Source organism: Uranotaenia lowii, chromosome 3 (assembly GCF_029784155.1).
Source record: "Uranotaenia lowii strain MFRU-FL chromosome 3, ASM2978415v1, whole genome shotgun sequence".
In the NCBI taxonomy this organism is placed as follows: Eukaryota; Metazoa; Arthropoda; class Insecta; order Diptera; family Culicidae; genus Uranotaenia; species Uranotaenia lowii.
The window spans coordinates 201,043,700-201,065,773 of NC_073693.1; the positions used below are offsets into that span (position 1 = coordinate 201,043,700).

The 22,074-nt window shown below is 35.1% G+C and overlaps 2 protein-coding genes across 3 annotated transcripts in view; one reads left to right on the forward strand and one right to left on the reverse strand.

Moving 5' to 3' along the window:
* Window positions 1-19,757, reverse strand: part of LOC129758563 (uncharacterized) — a 42,626-nt gene extending 22,869 nt beyond the window's left edge. Inside the window, exons 1-3 of one of the 2 annotated variants that reach the window (XM_055756093.1) lie at window positions 18,907-19,757; window positions 10,413-11,558; window positions 9,923-10,201 (exon numbers count right to left, since the gene is read on the reverse strand). In XM_055756093.1, the coding sequence (XP_055612068.1) occupies window positions 9,923-10,201; window positions 10,413-10,746 (613 nt within the window). In that variant the 5' untranslated portion in view covers window positions 10,747-11,558; window positions 18,907-19,757. Of the gene's footprint in view, window positions 1-9,922; window positions 10,202-10,412; window positions 11,559-18,906 lie in introns of those variants that run through there. The other variant, XM_055756092.1, reaches the window with a different exon arrangement.
* LOC129758562 (protein NASP homolog) overlaps window positions 1-22,074 on the forward strand; it is a 69,074-nt gene that overhangs the window by 34,396 nt on the left and 12,604 nt on the right. The window lies entirely within an intron of this gene.

Sequence of the window (22,074 nt, forward strand, 5' to 3'; positions counted from 1 at the left end):
ATTCAGCTACAGTTTTTATGTAGTTAACAAATAACAATGTTTTCTGTCAAAAAAACTACATTTCCTTCAACAAACGGAAAATTAGAGCCAAAACTGCTTCATGTGACACTTATGCGTAGAATTAGAACGCATACCAATGCTAGTTCTACGAAAAACGGTCACATGGCTTCACTTTTTTTATCATTTTAAAAACTCGTATGGTTTCTATTTTTCCCAAAAACCCCAAGTTGAACCTTTATTTGAGGAAAATATGCTCCTTTTTGTTTACAAAAATGTATAGATCTTGTAAGTAGTGCCTACCGAAAGTGTTGGTGAAAATTTCTCTAAGTAAATCCCTCAAGGCTCCACGCTCCTCCCCCACCTTCTATTTTAGTATTCTTTTCGATGAATAACATTATGTTCAACAGTTTAAACTCATTTTAAAAGAATTTTTTTTAAAAATTTGCCTTTTCTTAGAATTTTCTCAAGTGTGACATTCTTGCGTAGAAATATCAACATAGAGACAACCACCTTGATGAAAATTTCGTATAAGTTCAGAACAAAGTATACTTGTATTGTTATTCGCAAGTTAATACTAAAAAGGAACGTTTCCAGCAAAAAAGTGAAAACGACCCAAAAGCCACTTGGGACAGTGTTGCTTGGAACGGCAGTACACCTCTCAAAAATAAATTAAACTAGCTGACCCGGTAAACTTCGTTTTACCTTCTTAAGTATAAATCGTAATAAATGATTAATTTTATCTACACGTCCTTAACTGCATCGTTCTCGCGAATAGAATCTTATGAAAATCGTAACAAATAAAGTTGAATTTGTATTGGGAAAACCTTTCATAAAAAGTGAGATCCTTGAAACTATTATACAAACCATATCTGACCCAAAAACCCCTCGGATACCAAATTTCACTTCATTCCGACCGACCATTCATACGTGATGTTGTTACAAAGAAAATGCCTCCATTTTTATATATAAGATGTAAAGAAGAGATAACTTTGTATGGGGACCCCCCTTTCATCAAAAGTGAGATTCTTGAAACTATTATACAAACCATCTATGACCCAAAAAACCCTCGGATACCAAATTTCACTTCATTCCGACCGACCATTCATACGTGATGTTGTTACAAAGAAAATGCCTCCATTTTTATATATAAGATGTGAAGGGATAATTTTGTATGGGGACCCCCCTTTCATCAAAAGTGAGATTCTCGAAACTATTATACAAACCATCTCTGACCCAAAAAACCCTCGGATACCAAATTTCACTTCATTCCGACCGACCATTCATACGTGATGTTGTTACAAAGAAAATGCCTCCATTTTTATATATAAGATGTGAAGAAGAGATAATTTTGTATGGGGACCCCCCTTTCATCAAAAGTGAGATTCTCGAAACTATTATACAAACCATCTCTGACCCAAAAAACCCTCGGATACCAAATTTCACTTCATTCCGACCGACCATTCATACGTGATGTTGTTACAAAGAAAATGCCTCCATTTTTATATATAAGAAGATGTGAAGAAGAGATAACTTTGTATGGGGACCCCCTTTTCATCAAAAGTGAGATTCTCGAAACTATTATACAAACCATCTCTGACCCAAAAAACCCTCGGATACCAAATTTCACTTCATTCCAACCGACCATTCATACGTGATGTTGTTACAAAGAAAATGCCTCCATTTTTATATATAAGATTCTCTCCCCTCCTCTCACCTTTAGTTCAAAAAAGGGGGGGGGGGGGGGGTTTATGGAGAAAGCGTTATTTATTACAATAAATCATATTTCACTCTCAAAACATGGCTGCCTGACTCGTTTAAGCAAAATCGCTTGGCAATTGTTTAAATTATGTTATAACTCACGTTGATTTTGTATGGGAGCCTCTGGTTTTAAAGGTAGGATGTGTTATTTAGTAAAATAGATTGTTTTTCCACATCAAAACATGCATGTGTACACAATTTCATGAATATCCCATGTGAATTGTATGGGTTGTATATATTTTTTCAAATTTTTTCACATTTTTTTAAGGGAGCCCCACGTTTTAAAAGCGAGCAATTGCAGTCTGCATAATGAATCAACTTCTTGTGTCTTTTCGATCTCGTGAACCAATTTTTATGAAAATCGCATTTAAATTGTTCAAGTTATGTCCCGTTTCAATTTGATTTTGTATGGGAGCCCCCCTTCTATAAATAGTGAGATTCTTGAAACTATTATACAAACCATCTCTGGCCCCAAAAACCCTCGGATACCAAGTTTCACTTCATTCCGATCGCCCGTTCATACGTGATGTTATCACAAAGATAGCGCCTCCATTTTTATATATAAGATGTGAAGAAGAGATAATTTTGTATGGGGACCCCCCTTTCATCAAAAGTGAGATTCTCGAAACTATTATACAAACCATCTCTGACCCAAAAAACCCTCGGATACCAAATTTCACTTCATTCCGACCGACCATTCATACGTGATGTTGTTACAAAGAAAATGCCTCCATTTTTATATATAAGATGTAAAGAAGAGATAACTTTGTATGGGGACCCCCCTTTCATCAAAAGTGAGATTCTCGAAACTATTATACAAACCATCTCTGACCCAAAAAACCCTCGGATACCAAATTTCACTTCATTCCGACCGACCATTCATACGTGATGTTATCACAAAGATAGCGCCTCCATTTTTATATATAAGATTTGAAGAATTTGTTTGAATATTGATTTAATTTATCAACAAAATTGAAAGCTGCGACTGGAGTTTCGAATTCCGATACAAACATGATGTCATCTTATTTACTAAATCTTGATATCTAAACTTAATTTTCAAGTTCGAAAATTTTTACTTTGTTTTTATAAGCTTCATGAGTTCTTGAACTATGCTAATATGTTAAAACTATCGACAGCCTTGCGTGATAGTGAAATTTCTCTCCATTCAGAGTCTTCCGTTTTCGTTTCCTTCATTGCCTTCTCTCACTCAAAAATCTCTCTCTGACTGACAGCGATTACAATTTTCTTTCGCTCTTCTTCCCATTCGTTTTGGCCTACGGTCACAGTCACTTCGAGGACATGACTGTGAGCTTCGATGCAAATTCAGTCATTTCGATTTTGAATGAATGGAATCCGTCTGAGAAAAGTTGAACGTAAGCGTTGTTCCCGGCGCAAAGCTATCAAATTAATAGCGGCTATACGGTAAACGATAGAAACTTGATGTCTTTGAGAGGATTTATTTACGCAACAAGATCTTTCATATTCTATTTAAAAATAAATGATTGATTCACATAGAAGGGAGATAAAAAATATTTTTAAAAATGCTTCGTGTATACACCTGATTCATTTAATAGATCGTGCAATTCAAAAAATGTCGAGGACATCACAGAAATCGAATGAAAATACAGAAAAAGTTGTAAGCAATTTAAAAAATATAATGAAAATTTTTCAGTTTTTGTTAATCCTCTAGAACCCAATTTTTTTTTTTTCGCTGAAGAATTCACCAAAGCCTAGTTTTATGAATACAAACAAGGTTTATTCTACGAAAAACTTTTAAGATGAGACAGAAATTATGACAATTGCATAGGGGCTAAAGAAATTCACTTTCAGTACTGTAAACTTCAACCAATTTCTTCTAAATTTTGAAATGAATAAACCCTGACCAATAGTTATATTTTTGAGTAGTTTTCGTTGAAATTTTTCCACAAATAACTGAGATATTTCAACTTATACTAAAAGTAAATATTGTACATATTTTTCGAATTGTTGTCATACTTTTCCAACCCCACCTTTAAGCGGGATTCATCTCTCCTACCTAACTTAGGAATTGTCTTCTAAAAAATCAATCCAGAATGGCGGTAACTTTTTAACCTTACTGCCAATATTTTTTTAGATCGTAAAACTCATTGACCAAGAATTTCTGAGGGTACCAAATTGATCGTTTTTCGAAAAATTCAATGCCCCCAATTATTACTTCAAGAGTATTTTTTTATTATTTGATTTACAGCCATGATTAAAATATGTGACGATATTGGAAAATCTCTTGACGAAGGAAATAATGTAATCCTCGTGCTCTTAGACTGCACAAAAGCATTTGATACCATTTCTCATAGAAAAATGTGTGAAAAACTAAATAATAATTTTAATTTTTTGCCATCAGCAGTTAAATTGATTTCTTCCTAATTAGAAAACAGACAACAAGCAGTCATATGTAACAACAAATTATCTAGTTTTCTATCAGTGAGCTCCGGAGTTCCTCAGGGTTCTGTTCTAGGACCAATTTTATTCAGCCTATACATCAACGATCTTCCTAATATAATCCAGTTCTGTTCAATCCACATTTTTGCAGACGACATTCAGCTTTATATTTCTTGCAAAGATGCGAATATTCATGATATAAGTCGTCTTGTAAATAACGATTTAGAATCACTGCGTTCTTGGGCATCAGCACATTTCTTAACATTAAATGCCTCCAAATCTAATGCCTTACTTATCACGCGTGGAAGTGCATCAGAAAGCCCAATCATAAAACTTGGAAATGATCGTATTGAGTTCGTCGAAAAAGCAATCAGCTTAGGGTTTACAATAAACAAAAAGTTCTCATGGGATAACCATGCTCTTGTTCAGTGCGGAAAAGTTTACGGAAGATTGAGAAACTTAAGACTAAAAGCAGAGCTTTTAAATGAGAATGTTAAGCTGAAACTTTTTAAATCGTTTATATTACCATACTTTATATCCATCGATTTTCTTCTGCCTTCTGTTTCAGCGCAAACACTTGATAGAATCAAAGTTGCTTTAAATAACTGTGTGCGTTTTGTTTACAACCTTTCTCGATATGATAGAGTCTCACATCTGCAACATAAACTTTTGGGATTCTCTTTTTACGATTTCATAAAAGCTCGAACGTGTATAATTTTCAAACAAATAATAACTACAAAATGTCCCAAATATTTGCATTCAAAATTGCAGCCTTTCCGAAGTTCGCGAGTTAGAAATTATCTGATTCCTTCTTACACGACTGCGTCATACGGTAATTCTTTTTTTGTTAGAGGTGTTGTAAATTGGAATTCATTACCCAGTCACTTAAAATCTAATATGAATTTGAATACATTTAAGAAGCAATGTTTGGTTAGTTTTAATCGTAATTAGAAATATTTCAAACAAATAGTGTAATGAGAGATAAACTGTGTTTTTTTTATTCTTTCTTGAGGTGCATATTAATGATACACAATACTACGCGTTGTAGCATTAAAAAGATGTAGAATCTTACGCTATAAATAAATGAAAATGAAATGAAATAATTATTCAAGTTATCAGCATTTCAATGATGTTAAAACGAAACATTAGATTGCATTAGTTTATTTGTATACATTCAATCACTGTTGAGTTATTCTTGTTGTTGTGATTTATCATTCATTTATTGACTTTTTCTAGGTGAAAACGCCTCAGTTTGCAATTCATCTAATGAAAATTAATGTTTCGTGCGCCTACATCGTCTGAAAGCTAATAACTTTGAAAAATGAATCCATTTATAAAAATGTACGAACTCAGCCGAACTCTATAAGTTTGAAGATAGGCATTTTTCCCTTCTAGATGAATTTTTAAGATGTTTTTAAATAGAATATGAAAGTTTTTGTTGCGTAGATAAATTGTCTCGAAGACATCAAGTGTCTATCGTTTTCCGTTTAGCCGCTATTAATTTTGATCACTTTTTTCGGTACATGCAAACTAGCACAGGCGAATATGATTGGCTCACACATTCAAATAGGATGCAATTGAATGATTTTTGAACGTTTGATCCTGTCACGACTTTGTGGAACGAATGAGTGTGAAACGAATGGTGAAACAAAAGAGAAGACATTCACAGTCAACAAGAAGCTCACTCTCTCCAAACGGAGATAGGTAATTTCATCGACTGCCGAAGAAGATGAAAGGGAGAGCTTTTTCTCTCACATTCAACCCGTTTTCTGTCAATGAAGGTGACTGTTTCGAGCACTGGTTCTCTATCCTCTCCCTCTTTCGAAGTTGGAAGGGCTCACAAACTACCATAACATATTGATTGTACCTTGAAAACGTCACATTCCGCATTTGACTCCAGCTCCAAATCCATTTTCATAAATACAGTAAGGTTTTTTTTTTACACTGATATACGTACCGCGTAAAAAAAAACCGCGTAAAAAAAAACCGTGTTAATTCCCGAAAACCGTGTAAAAAAAACCGTGCTAATTCCCGAAAACCGTGTAAAAAAAAAACCGTGTTAATTCCCGAAAACCGTGTAAAAAAAGACCATTCGAATTCTGCAGCTTTGAAGTTCTGACACTTAGGACCTGAGACCTGAGACCTGAGACTTGAGACATAAGACCTGGACTTGAAAATGTAGACTAGAGACATGATACCTGAGACTTTAGACATAACACCTGAGACCTAAGTCCAGGGACCTGAGATCTGAGACATGAAACCTGAGACTTGAAGAATGAGACCAAAGACATGGGACATTAGACCTGAGACCTGAGACTAGAAACCTTAGACATAAAACACGAGACCTGAGACCTGAGACATGGGACATGAGACCTGAGACATGAGACTTGAGACTTAAGACATGACACCTGAGACCTGAGACCTGAGACCTGAGACATGAGACATGAGACAAGAGGCATGAGACATGAGATATGAGACCTGAGACCTGAGACACGAGACATAAGACATGAGGCCTGAGGTATGAGACAAGAGCCATGAAAGATTAGACCTGAGACATGAGACTTTAGACCTGAGACAAGCTACTAGTGCTATTACCGCGAAAAATTATATAAGCTTCGATTACAACTTGCGTCCCCTCTAGTGAAAGGGTTTGACTTGTAGATGACGAAAAATAGTGTCGCGACTTCGCTAGTACAAGCTACTAGTGTTAGTATCGCGAGAAATTAGTTAAGCTCCGATTTAGACTTGCGACCCCTCTAGTGAAAGGGTTTGACTTTTAGGTGACGAAAAACAGTGTCGCGAAATCGCTAGTCCAAGCTACTAGTGTTAGTACCGCGAAAAATTAGTTTAGCTCCGATTTCAACTTTCGACCGGTCAAGTGAAAGGGTTTGACTTGTAGGTAACGAAAAATAGTGTCGCGAGTTCGCTAGTACAAGCTACTAGGATAAGTACCGCGAGAAATTAGTTAAGCTCCGATTTAGACTTGCGACCCCTCTAGTGAAGCGGTTTGACTTGAAGATGATGAAAAATAGAGTTGCGATTTCGCTAGTACAAGCTACTAGTGTTAGTACCGCGAGAAATTAGTTAAGCTCCGATTTCAACTTTCGACCGATCAAATGAAAGGGTGTGACTTGTAGTTGACGAAAAATAGTGTCGTGACTTCGCTAGTACAAGCTACTAGGATTAGTACCGCGAGAAATTAGTTAAGCTCCGATTTCAACCTGCGACCCCTCTAGTAAAAGGGTTTGACTTGTAGATGACGAAAAATAGTGTCGCGACTTCGCTAGTACAAGCTACTAGTGTTAGTACCACGAGAAATTAGTTTAGCTCCGATTTCAACTTTTGACCGGTCAAATGAAAGGGTTTGACTTTTTTTTCATCATCTTCAAGTCAAACCCTTTCACTAGAGGGGTCGCAAGTTGAAATCGGAGCTTGACTAATTTCTCGCGGTACTTATCCTAGTAGCTTGTACTAGCGAACTCGCGACACTATTTTTCGTTACCTACAAGTCAAACCCTTTCACTTGACCGGTCGAAAGTTGAAATCGGAGCTAAACTAATTTTTCGCGGTACTAACACTAGTAGCTTGTACTAGCGAACTCGCGACACTATTTTTCATCACCTAAAAAGTCAAACCCTTTCATTTGACCGGTCGAAAGTTGAAATCGGAGCTAAACTAATTTCTCGTGGTACTAACACTAGTAGCTTGTACTAGCGAAGTCGCGACACTATTTTTCGTCATCTACAAGTCAAACCCTTTTACTAGAGGGGTCGCAGGTTGAAATCGGAGCTTAACCAATTTCTCGCGGTACTAATCCTAGTAGCTTGTATTAGCGAAGTCACGACACTATTTTTCGTCAACTACAAGTCAAACCCTTTCATTTGACCGGTCGAAAGTTGAAATCGGAGCTAAACTAATTTCTCGTGGTACTAACACTAGTAGCTTGTACTAGCGAAGTCGCGACACTATTTTTCATCATTTACAAGTCAAACCCTTTCACTAGAGGGGTCGAAAGTTGAAATCGGAGCTAAAATAATTTCTCGCGGTACTAACACTAGTAGCTTGTACTAGCGAAGTCGCGACGTTGTTTTTCGTCATCTACAGGTCAAACCCTTTCATTAGAGGGGTCGCAAGTATAAATCGGAGTTTAACTAGTTTCTCGCGGTACTTACACTAGTAGCTTGTACTAGCGAAGTCGCGACACTATTTTTCGTCATCTACAAGTCAAAACCTTTCATTAGAGGGGTCGCATGTAGAAATCGGAGCTGAACTTGTTTCTCGCGGTACTAATTCTAGTAGCTTGTCTCCGGTCTCAGGTCCAAAGTCTCATGTCTCAGGTCTCATGTTTCATGGCTCTTGTCTCTTGTCTCAGGTCTCATGTCTCATGCCTAATGTCTTATGTCCCATGTCTCAGGTCTAAAGTCTCATGTTTCATGGCTCTTGTCTCATGCCTCATGCCTCAGGTCTCAGGTCTCACGTCTCATGCTGAGGTCTCAAGTCTAATATCCCTTGTCTCAGCTTCCAGGTCTCAGGCCTCATGTCTAATTTCTAATGTTTCATGTCTCAGGTCTCATGTCTCATGTCTCATGTCTCATGTCTCATGTCTCAGGTCTCAGGTCTCATGTCTCATGTCTCATGTCTCATGTCTCATGTCTCATGTCTCATGTCTCAGGTCTCAGGTCTCAAGTCTCAGGTCTCAGCTTCCAGGTCTCAGGCCTCATGTCTAATTTCTAATGTTTCATGTCTCAGGTCTCAGGTCTCATGTCTCAGGTCTCAGGTCTCAGGTCTCAGGTCTCATGTCTCATGTCTCATGTCTCAGGTCTCAGGTCTCAGGTCTCAGGTCTCAGGTCTCAAGTCTCAGGTCTCAGGTCTCAGGTCCCAGGTCTTAAGTCTCATGTATCATGTTCTTAGTCTAAGAGATAAGATTTTCCCAACTTCAAAAAGATTCTAAGTGTTTTCCTTTGAAAAGGACTTAGAATATTTTCTCTCAAAAACCGTGTTAATTCGCGAAAACCGTGTAAAAAAAAACCGTGTTAATTCCCGAAAACCGTGTAAAAAAAAGCCGTGTAAAAAAAAACCGCGTAAAAAAAAACCGTGTAAAAAAAAACCTAGGTGTATAGAAAATTGCTTTTGTGAATATAAATTCGACTTTCGCAGATATTTATCCGATTTTTTGTAAATCTCTGCAAATGCGACGATTTGGCTCTGCGGTTATGAAAAACTCGGAAAAACGCATAGAAAAAATCAATAACAATTAAATGTTTAATGTTAAGAAGCTTTCCCCTGTTAGGTGGTAATAAATATAGCTTCAGAAAACTTTCGAATGAGAGTTATTGACATGAAGAATAGTATTTTTGACCACGTGTTTTAAAAATATGATTATTAATTATTAGCATTATTTCATCTCTTAATTTAGCGGCGTCGCGTCATATACTTTTAATTGTGTAACTGTAAAAATGTCAGATGTTGTGACAAATAAAACCTAGTTTGTTCGAAAACGGTAGTTTGTGTAATAAGATAACGTTAACTGTTTTTTGGTAAAATTGTGTCATTCATAACGCTCCAAATTAAAATCATTTGGACCTTGTTTTTTGCGATTTTACGTTCGAAAAACTTATCAGTAACACCATCCAGGGTTATAAATAGGAAAAAATTCGAAAAGGTTTGGGAAGAAAGTTACGAGATACGGTGACGTACACATAATAAATGTGGTTCAAAAATCGTTCACGTGGAAGCTGATACCTACTTAAATGCGGATGTAAGGAGGGCTGCGACTCACTGTGTTGCCATTCGGCCCGGGTGTTCTCTTCGCTAATCTGCTGCCCACTGTCAGTGTTGCCGGCCAGATAATTGACGCACTGCTCGACCTGGGGGAACCCATCGCTGGACATGGAACCGATTTCCTCCGGCGTCAGATCGATACAGAGCGTCCAGATTCCCCCGTTCATCGGCACCAGAAACACGTTGGCCCGGTTGTCGACCACCGTTTTCTTGGTCAAACCGAAGCGCCTCGGGAAGTCGAAATCTGCGAATGGGGAAGCGAATGAACTAAGGAGTTTTTCATAATAAATCATAACGCTTGTTGAGAAAACATGGAAAAAAATCTAGATTTGAAGTCTCCTCTAAACGATGTTTTTTTCTAATCCATGTTTCATCCTAATCAAGTGGTATAAAATCATGCAAAATGTAATATTTCCGTCTCAAGGATTAAGTTAAGAAATATGTTTTAAACATACCTCTGCTCCTAGGGTCGTTTGATTTTCGCATCTCTGCAACGGAGAATTTGGCCGCCCGCCCATTGTGGTACCACTGGAGCTCAATCGAGGATTTGTTGGTCAGCCGGTCCAGCTGTTCCCGATTCCAGGACACGTGCTCCCAGTGATCGGTCATGATGGCAGCACACAGCATCGCCGTCGCACTCGAAGTCATCAGAAGGGTGAAGAAAAGAAACAGAACCGGCGGTGGCATCATGCAGCATGTGGGAGTAGTTTGCGTTTGATGTGCGGTAGAAGTGATGGTGGCGCCACCTTGTCCTGCAGTCGTTGTCATCGTCGTGGTCGACTGTTGCATACTGGGCCTATAATGCTGATAATAATAGCTATCGATACTGGGGGATTTATCGTAATTGCTACTGCCTAAATAATCTTCGTTAGAGTTGTTGAAGCTGATGTTGATGTTGTTGTTGGTATCATTTGAGGGACAGTTCACACCGGTTAGGGCATCGTAATCATATTGATAGTACTGATGTGATTGCTGCCGCCGATGGTTGTGCGGCTGAAGCTGATACCGATACGAGTTGTTCCGGTGTATTACCGGCCAACTCCTGGTCGTCGATTTGTTCCTAACGTAGTCCGTCTCCTCCTGGCGGTCCACGGTGGCCGATGTTTCTGGAATCGGGTCTTTGATATCAATGCCGGAGTCGTTCGTTGAGCTATGGTGTTGCTGGTGATGGTCCGGATGTTCCAACGTGTTATCGATTCGGGTGGCAGTTTCAAACGCGATGCGGTGTGGCTGTAGCTGTTTATAATTTTGGTTATTGTTGTAATAGCTATTCGAATCGGTTCCAGCACCGAGTTCGAATGTTACTTTGGGTTGTTCGCTGGTCGGAGTTGGGGGCTGAGGGGGTGGAATAATCGGTGGCGCAAGGTTGTATGTTGTAACAGTAGAAGCAGCTGGTAGACAACGGGTCGTCACCTTTATTTTACAGCCACCCGATCTGGTTTTTACGAGTCATAAATCGGTATCGCGTTTCTTCATTTTGCTGGCGCTGCTGTCTATATTTATCTTGAAATCGACGACGACGACGAGGACTTTTTTCCTGTTGGGTGGAACCGATGAAGAACACTAACAGTGGCAGACGACGGCAAATCCTTCCGCTCGATCTGAATATAGACATGATAAGGAAGAAAATTATCATTCCTTCAAACGACAGAAGCTACTTATTGGGACATTCAATGAAGCAAAACTGGCAAGATTATCGCATAAAGAAAATGATGGTAATCCAACGAGAATGGGTTGTGTCTTATTACATCAATGTTATCATTACAGCGGAAGTGAAAATGCCAACAATTTTGCTCCGTTCACCCGGAACATAACCCAAACACGGCCATAGCATATCCTCGTGCATAATTAATGTTTGCCCTAATCACTAACCAGCAGCGAGTCGATAAGTGCACGCATGGGCACACTTCCCTGAAACCAAATCGTTCCAAACACCATTCCAAGGAGAGCAAAGTTCAAGTGTATGAATAATAAATGTCGTTTGTCGGAAACAGTATTCATTAGCGAAATATTCATTCCGTGAACTTTTTATCCCAATTTCAACCGGAGAAAGCAAAATTAAAAAGGGCATTTTTAATTATTCTTTTATCTCCTATCTAAAGAATATCAAAAACTAGGTGAGACATGGTCATGTTTTGGACTGGCGAAGTCATTAATTTGAGCCCATGATCGGTGAAATTCAGATACAACACTTTCGGTAACTCGAAGGTACTTATTTCATTAAATTTGGCCCATTGGTTTCGGAGATATATTAGTTGGGAGATAAGTTCGTAGCGTTTTTAAATTTTGTTGTGTTCGAAGCGAGTGTTCGAATTTGCTTTACAAAAGTATGCTTATTTGATTTTAAAAATATTATTTTGCACAAGAGGCTCAAAAAATTTTAAATTAGGATGCAACAATCAGCAGTGCTCGATAACGGCGATTTTCTTCCCTTGATCTCAACTTGTGAAAAATTGAATATTTTTAAAATCAAACTGAAATTATTTGAAATCTCTGTTGTGTTATACAGATTGTAAAGAAATCGATTATTATGAAACTTTATATTCGTATCATATCTGATTTTTTTTTAGTTTTCAGTATCCTTTAGTTAAGATAGTTTTATCTATTAAGTTGTTCTCTCGTGAATTTGTGAACACATACCCAATTCAAATCTTGAAAATGGATTAAAATTTTACCATAGAACTCTAAATTTGAGTTTAGAATCCAAAATTGATCGAGTTCGATTTTTAAATTTAAATTTAGGCTTCTGGAAGGTTCCTTCTAGGTTAGGGTCTATATGAGGGATACCAAAAAATTTTCTCGCATGTACCGGGCCGAAACTTTTTATCGAAACAAGCCGACAGATTTCAAAGCTTCCAAAAAACCGATCATGATTTTTTTTTATAAAACTCACTTTAAAACACCGTTGTTGGACGAAAAATAAAAAAAAACCCTTCTATTTATTTTTGTTACATTTTGCGAATGAAGTAAATCAATCCGGGTATTTTCAACGAAATTAGGGCAACTGGGCCAGACCGGACTTTACCCAAATTTTGTATCAAATATATAACCATCTGGCAAGATTGACCCGAACTGCACCTTCTTGAGGCGATATCTCAGGAACGGTTCAACTAGATACATGAAATTTTCTGACTTTTTCTAAAACGAGATGCTCTACAATTTCTCGTGTTAAGATTTTTGAATAGGACTACCAGAGTCACACAGCAAAAAAGGACAATAAGCCGGTTAGGGATTACTGTTTTGGATATAAACTACTGAACCGATTTTTATAAATTGTATTATTTTGAAGTTGTTCATCCATATCAGATGCTTTTTAAAAATTTTGGTTATGTTCTATGTGGTCTTCAGAAACCGACTTTAAAATAAAAAGTCCTTAAATAATGGGTGTTTTCCAACAAACATAACTCGTTTAGCTGAAGTCGTATTGAACTTTTGAATGATATGATTTCAGATAGATTAAGAGCTCTTGTTTTAATAATAAAAGTGCTGGTTATTTGAAAAGTTCTTGTAAAGTTTTTTAACAATGGTTTCATAACCGTAATTTCATGATTGAAGGGATGAATGACTTGAAGAAATTAAAATCCAACCAAATAAAAAAAAAAGTAATTTCATGAGAACTTTTGTTTAAAAAATTACGTTTCTGTTCATTTTCAGACAGTGACAAATTTCTTTTGAAGAGACTGATATGGTGATCAATTTGAATACTAAATCATAGAATTTCAACGTATTGCGGACCAAATGTTTAGTATATCGACTTTTGCTTTACGCGTTTTGTTACGCTATGCACAACTTCTCTAAAACTTTTAGTTTATTTATAATAGAAATCAAAAACGACCCTTTGATTAAATTAGGAATACGAAATCTGCATACTTGGTCCATTGTACGTCGAAATAAGGCACGGCATACTCCAGAAATATCTCTTTGTGTGTTTTCGGGGTTCTGAGAATGTGTTAAAAATCACAAAAAATAATGAAATTTACTCGTCAATTGGCAGCGCAAATGGAATGCACATGAATTGAGCCGGCTTCATTGGCTTCATTCGATCATCCCAAAGGTGAAGCATAAACTTTGGTTCAAGGGTTTGGACTTGAGCCTAGATTATATTAAAACATTTATCCCACACATGTCCAATTAATGTTGAGGCCATGGTTACCATGACATTGACCATGTTGTTTGGTCGTGCGAGGTCAGAAATTGCGCAAATTTTCGCACCATCAGCCAATGTGGATTTTATTGCGAAAATTTGCGCAATTTGATAAACTTCTCTTCGAAAATCGTTAATATATTTCACTAAATGCTTTCTACAGCGTTTCAGCAATTTCAAAACACATCGTAATGTACTAAAAGATTGTAGATCTTAACTTTTTTCAACTTTGTTTCGAAGACTGAAAACGGTTTTGCCTTACCTACAACGATCCAGATTTAAAAAACTGTTTTTTCAAGGTTTTATTTTTAATTTCATTGTAACTCCTTAGAATGAAATTGTAGAACTTTGACTTGTTCAGCAAAGTTATGTATTTTGTTAAGATAAACAACTTTGTAGAAGAAACCAAAGCTCTAAAATGCTTGACAAAAAAGTTAGCATTTTTATCTTGATATTGGTGGACCCCTCGACTCTATATTTTATTTCAAAGTATGCACCTTATAAAATTATGCAATATTGTCAAAGACATCAAAAGTCTATCTTTTCATCCATGGGCGCTATTAATTTAGTTCCGCTAGATTGATGTTCTATACCAGTGTGCAATGGACTCAACTGACTTTGTCGAGCTCTATCAATTTTTTATGTGTATCAATCTTATTTTGAATAAGTTTTCTCAAACTGTTACTAGTTTTTAGTTTAAGCAAGAAATGTGAACACTGCAAAAACTAATTCAATCTTGGCTCCTTAAACTTACTGTATTGAGCTTTTTAAAATAAATGATTTTTGGAAAAAAGGAAATTTTTTAGTTTTCCATTGATTTTGATGTTTTTACAAAATGAATCCAGTCCAGTTTTATGAATATTAGCTGATTATTCCGTAGAAAACACATTGGATTTCAAGACGAAATTAACAGATTGTTCAGTTTTTTTTTAAATTTTCGTTCATGGTTTATGATATTTGAGACTAAAAACTTTTGTCTACTTTAAATTAATCTTTTTTTATCAGCAAACATTTAGCTGACATAGTGAAATTTCATTATTCGAACCGGGATGGTCACTATCTTTGTTCTAAAATGCCATATTTTTTGATAATTTTTTTCTTTTGGCTCTTACGATTTAGATATTGATAAGTAACAAAATCAAGATAAGCGACATACCTTTTGTACAAACAACTTATATTTCGTATAGAATCGTATGAATGATTGATAAACCCGTATAAAGGGGGGGGGGGGGGGGGGGGGGGGGGGAACAGGGCTGGTAGCGAGTCACTTTTTAGTGACTTGGTCACTTTTTTTGGGTCAGTCACTACAAAGTCACTTTTTTCATCATTTGGTCACTAAAGTCATTATTTTCCGAAAAATGGTCACTTTTATCACCAAAAGTCACTTTTTTCACCGAAAATAATCCAATGAAAGAGTAATTTGATTGCGCGTGTTAATATTGACGGTAAATTACTTGATCAGTCAGTCAGAAATTTCGGCATGAATCACCCTTGGCTTGAGACATTTCGATCTACTACATTATTTGACGTTCATGAATTGAAACTAACTTTGATTGTAGATTTTAATTTTTAGTTCAATCAACCTTTTGTATTGGAACTCAAAACTTGATATACAAAACCCCTATCTCATTTTTAGAATAGGTTTTTATTAAGAAGTGTAACTAAGATTGAGATTGAAACGAACCATTTTTTTTATTAAAAAAATCTTTTATGTCATAACAAATGTTATGTTGATATGAAATATTCTTAAAAAAAAAACAATTTCATATTTAATTTTATTTCGTGTTTTTTGTTCTTCTAAATACTTGAAAAAAGGTTTTAAAAATTTACACAAGGCCACAAAATTTACATTTTTCTTAGGTGCAATGAATTTGAACGGTGGTTTCAAGTTTCAAGTCCCCGAATCTAAATATGTATGCAATATTTCTTTCAGCTTTTGCTATTGAAATGACTTTTGAAAATAATTAAAAATCTTTAGAAAAGTTTCTGCACTTTTTTTTTTACAAAAACTCAAATCAAAAACATATTATTTAAAAATAAAAGTTTTATATGAATTGATGAGCTTTAAATAGAATTAATTTTTTTCTACACTTTCTGCTGTGATGTCAAACATACTTGGAATGACATGTTTCCATAATCAGTTATCTATCAATGTTTGATTTTACTAGTAATAAACTGTTTATCACCAAAACTAAATGTGTTCGGCCGAATTTGACAACATTTCTAGTTTAGGAAACTATTTACCAAATCAATAATTTAAAAAAAATAAGCACCAAAATGGTTATAGTGAAACATGTTTATTGAAAAAACTCTTCCTGAAATGTTTTTAAAAACTAATCTTTTTTATTTCCATTCTTTTTAATCAAACTTTTTAAATTTTTAAGACATATTTTTAACAATTGTTTCCTTGTTTTTAAATTCTGAATGTTCGTGTTCTTCAACCATAAGCCTTTAACTCCAAATTTTTAATAATAAAACATAATTTCAACCTTCTGTTCTTTCAGGACCCAATATTTTAATCTAAAGAGACAAAATACTCAGAGCTTGTAATTCAAAGCTTAAAAACCTGCGATTGAAAATTTAAAAACTTTTTATTAATTTTTATAATTTTAAGAGGAGAATTCACCGTGAATTTGTTTTATGAAATGAATTTGCTGCTTTATCGGTGAGGGTTAAAGAGTTGAAATGAAAGACGGATAGAAGATCAGAAGAAAATTCTAAGGTGGTGAAAAGAGCGAAGAGCATTTGAAATAGAAGCTTGACCACATGCTAAATTCTTTGTCCCGCATCAATTAACTGTATTGAAGAAGTAGTACCCAATAGAGAAGGCACTACATTTTTCGATACAGTTAATTATGGATGGTTCGACCGCCATGTGAGTGTGCACATGTGCCGAACGGACGAAAAATTTAGCATGTGGTTGCTCACAGAGCAACCACATGCTTACTACTTGGGTACTACTTCTTCAATACAGTTAATTGATGCGGGACAAAGAATTTAGCATGTGGTCAAGCTTCTATTTCAAATGCTCTTCGCTCTTTTCACCACCTTAGAATTTTCTTCTGATCTTCTATCCGTCTTTCTTTTCAACTCTTTAACCCTCACCGATAAAGCCGCAAATTCATTTCATAAAACTTTTTATTAATATTTTTTATATGAAATCATGTTTTTTGGATCGATCATAATTTTGAAATTATTCAAAAAAGTTTGAAAAATTGTTCTAAGTAGCAACTTTAAAAATACATTTCAATACGCAGTGTTAACTAACTTTGTATTTGATTTTTGCTTTCAATATTAATAACAAAAGTTTCGAACTCATTATTTTTAATTTTTCATCAGTTTTTATCATTCACGTAATTACTCATTTTCTAACATTTCTTTGCCAGTGTAGTTGAACAGAAAGTTATTATTTAAGCTTCATAAATGAAATTTTGATAACTGGAAGATTTTACTTTATTAAAGGTTTTATGTCTGGCTTATATAACAGGCACTTTTAAAATAATTATAAATATATTCTTCTTTTTATCAAATTAAATTAAACCATCGAACATTGAATAAATTCTGTTTAAAATTTATTTCTTATTCAGTAATCGGTAATTCACATTTCAAATCGTGATTAAATATTTTTTGTTCAAATTAAAAAATTACAGCGGAATTTCTCACTAAACTTCCAGTTGAAAATGAGGAAAAGAATTCCAAATTTAGATGAATAAAAATTAACAATTATTATCATTTTCTTAACATCTATTCATGGTAAGTTGTGTACAAGATTGGACATTTATTTGGAAATTCAGATTTTTTTTAATTTTAAATTTTCTAAGAATTTATTTTGAAACTAATTTATTTCTTACTTTCTTGACTTATCGAATATTTGAAACATTCTCCCCCCCACCCCCCCCCCCCCCCCCCCTGGACGGGTCCTTCGCACGGGCCTGACTTGGTTACATTTTTTGTACTTAAAAGTTGCTTTTTTTCGTTTTACATAACTAGTCACAATTTGGTCACTTTTTTCGGTCCTCAAAGTCACTATTTGGTCACTTTTTTTCAAATTTTGGTCACTAAAGTCACTACTTTTTCATTGTCAAACCGCTACCAGCCCTGGGAGATTTGCCGAAAAAATTGCCGAACAGTTTAACGATTTACACATGTTAGGATTTCGGTGAAAAAATTACCGAAATCGGTAATTTTCGTTTACTGTGTGAGTTAAATTTCGATTACACCTCCTCAATTGCAGTTTTGGAAGTAAGCAACATGTAAAACTGAGTATGAACCAAATTTTGAATATTTTTCCTCTATTTCTTATACGTATGTAAGTGATGTAACTATCAAAATCCTGTCCGAAATCCTGAATTTTATGTTTGAACTCAATTACTTCTCCGAATTCTGAGATCAATATTACGATTTGCGAAATTCTCAAACAGATATCTCAGTTCAATGAATTAGTTATTTACTTCCAGTACTTTTGTTTGTTCCATTTTCAATTACCAGACATTATTCATTCTTTAATCTCTGATAGAAAAATAATGTTTTTAGGTTTAAATATGTTTAAACTTTCTATTCATTTTCGCTTTAGTTCCACATTTAGAATCTTTTCTTTAAGAAGATGATTAGTTCTATATATAAAAATGTCGAGTTTTCAAAGTTCAATTATGGTTTTAATTAGTTATTTTCCTGAAAAAGGCAAACTTTTCATCCAGAGTTAGTACTTAACACTAAGAACAAAAATGTAGAACAACAAGCTATCTCCCACTATTTCATCAACTCAGTGCCCACCAGTTTATGAAGCATGAATAAAACACACGTACTTGCCACCACAATTCGGTGTATCCTTGCTGTGATTTTGGTCCTGCTGATGCTAGTCCGAGTGTTGATTACGTGCATGGATATCCGTGCCAGAAGGAAAAAAAAGTGTATCTAACAGTTTTGGGGGTTGTTGAGTTAAGGTTTAGGTATAGATGTGTATTTTTCCTTCTCTGCCCAATAAAACTGCTATGTCCAACGCAATGCAGCCCGTGTGAATTATTTGGTGGTATTTGATTTCAGTAAGAACACTTTGTAGTAATTTTTCTTCCACTTGTTTTCCGGAGCATAGATTTGACTATTTTTTTCTGTTGTTTTTAACTACTCGAAGCACACGCAATTGAAAAGCCCAAAACACAGTGCATGGCAGCAAAATATGCTTTTCCGTGGTAGTAAAACTTTTGGACTTAAATTTAGAACAGAGCAATCCGACCAACTTTGGCGAGTCGCATTTCTTTTTTTCTGATGTGAAAACTTTTCTTCCCTTTGACTTAATCGTCGATATTCGTCTCAGCAGCACAAAATACGATGCTCTAAAGCACTGACACAATTTTTCTTCTATTTCTACCTTTTGATTATATGATGGTCGCACTTTTGTTGTTTTTCTTGATTGATTATGTGTAAAGAAGTTGAAAAATGTTTGAAAGGCAAAGCGGTTTCGAGTTTCGAAAAAATGAAAATCTTCTAATATAGCTACTGTTGGTTCTTATTTGTTTTTTTTTCTTGGATCCTTGAATTTTCAACCCTGTTTTGCTTGCTCTCTATTGGTTCGATTCTCTTGACTGGCAACTGTAGCCTTCTTCCTTCTACCTATCGGACGGACACGATTCTGTTTCAAGTCCTTACGTGTGGAGCGTTCGCGGTACTGTGATGCTAGGGGAGCGAATTCAGACTCGCCGAGGTTCATATCCTTGCAATGCACGTACAGGGTGCTACGAATTTGTTGGCAACACTTGAGTTTAGGATATAGAGTTAGTTTGAAATTTCGTTGTTAATCCTCTTTTAGTTCTAGCTCCAAATCCATGAAAACTTAAGAAAATTGTATTCTAATAATTCAAGAATACTGTTTTAAGGCCAGATTACCCGATTTTATTCGGATTTGCCTGGATATTTAATACAAAATTTTGGAAAAGTTCGGTCCGGCCCGGATTTATTCACTTTAACTACCAAATCAAACAAAAAAAAACCTTGTGTTGAAAAACTTTTAATTTATACGACCAAAACGAAATTTTTATAAAAATAATCATGAAAGGTTTTTTGGAAGACTAAAATATGTTTAAAAAACTCCTGATGAAATAAATGAAAAAAAATCTTGATTTTCGTTGAGTTATTTCCGGGTTTGGTCAAATTTACCCGAATATTGCCGGATTTTTGATCGACAATTTTGAAATCTTATGTCCGGATTTTGCCAGGTTTTTTTTTTTAAAAGGGGCAGGATTTGTCCGGCCCGGACACGTGCTGAAAAAATTCTGGCCACGTTACTGTAGGAGGTTTCAACTGTAATTGTTTTTAGTCTTTAAAAAAAATCATAAATAATCAAAAGTTAAATTTTTCTTGAAATAACTAAACCAATATGCCACTGAAGAAACTAAATATTTTCAAATTATTTTTAGAAAAGGTCTGTTTAAAAACACGTTTGCTTTGTAAACAGAAAGTTCTCAAGAGTCGTTAAGAAAATGTTACAGAAATTTGTTAAAGATTCAACAAATAGAAGAAAAAACCTGAGGAAAATATTAAAAAAAAAAATTAAAATTGAGCATCAAAATTTGGGGGACAGGAAAGTTTTATTTTAACAGCGATGCGATTTGCTTTCCATAGTATTGAGTATTGACATTTTCTTTCGTTTTCAAACAACAAGAGGCCCCAGAATATAGCTGTACTGTAACACTCGTAAACTTTTTGTTTTTTTTACTTGTTTAGGTAGGTAGACAACTTGAAAACTTCGAATTGTAGCTTAATTTCAAACTTAAGGTGCACTGCGGTGAGACTAAACTGTTTCAACAAACCATAGATTTTGGCCTATGCATACCAAATTGTTACACTTGCCAAATCATGGTTGAAAATGTTACTAATGGTCCACGACTTTCAGTAGTCGTTAAACAACTTTAGATATTTTGCAAATAAAGCGTACGAGTTTCGATATTTCTTTTGAATCTACTGATAAATCCCATCATGTCACCATCTACCCCCAGTTAAACGGTTTTGCAACTTCAAACATGTGTAATAAAAAAACGATTGCAGATTTTTATTCGCTTTCTTTTCCAATACATCTCAAAACTGTTCTTCTTTCAATAAAAAAATTAGCGGAATGCGAAAAATGTACGCTTTTCAAAATAATTAACTAAACTTGGAGATGTTCAACTGGCCCTATTACCGCCCACTCGCCTTTTTTCCGGTACCGCTAATGTTTTGTTAAGGAAAAACTATCTAACACAAGGCCGTGCGAACGGGGGTTTAGGGGTTTAACCCCCCCATGAAGATTTTTTACCTAGTAAAATTTTCACCGATTTAACGGAAAATTACTTGATCCTAAAATGTATTTGAAAATTAGTGTTAGTGTTAGTGTTAGTGTTGAGTCAGAAATTTTTCTCGCCTCCGGCGGAATTTGGTCTTAAATAATCTTTGGCTTGAAATATTTCGATCTACGATACTAATCGACGTTTACGCATTCAAACTAACTTAGGTTCTAAATTGCAATTCAATTAATCTTTTGTATAGGAATTCAGAACTTTACATACAAAAACCCTACCTCGTCTTCAGAATTGGTTTTGATTAACAAGTGTAAGTGCAGAGTTTGAAACGAACCATTTTTTTTATTTAAAAAAAATCGTTTATTTCATTACAAATGTTATGCTGATATGAAATATTCTTCAAGAAACCAATTTCGACTTAATTTTATTACGTATCTATGTTCTGTTTTATTAAATGCTCAACTCAAGAAATAATTTACACAAGGCCACAAAATGTACACTATTTAAGCCATTTATTTTTCTATAAATAGGTTTTTTTCTCTGACTTCTTTCAATGACACTTTTCAAATAATAATAAATATATATATTCTTCTTTTTATCAAATTAAATTAAACCATCAATCATTGAATAAATTCTCCAAAGTTCAAATTGAGTCTTTTAGTAATCGAAAATTCACATTTCTAATCGCGATCAAATATTTTT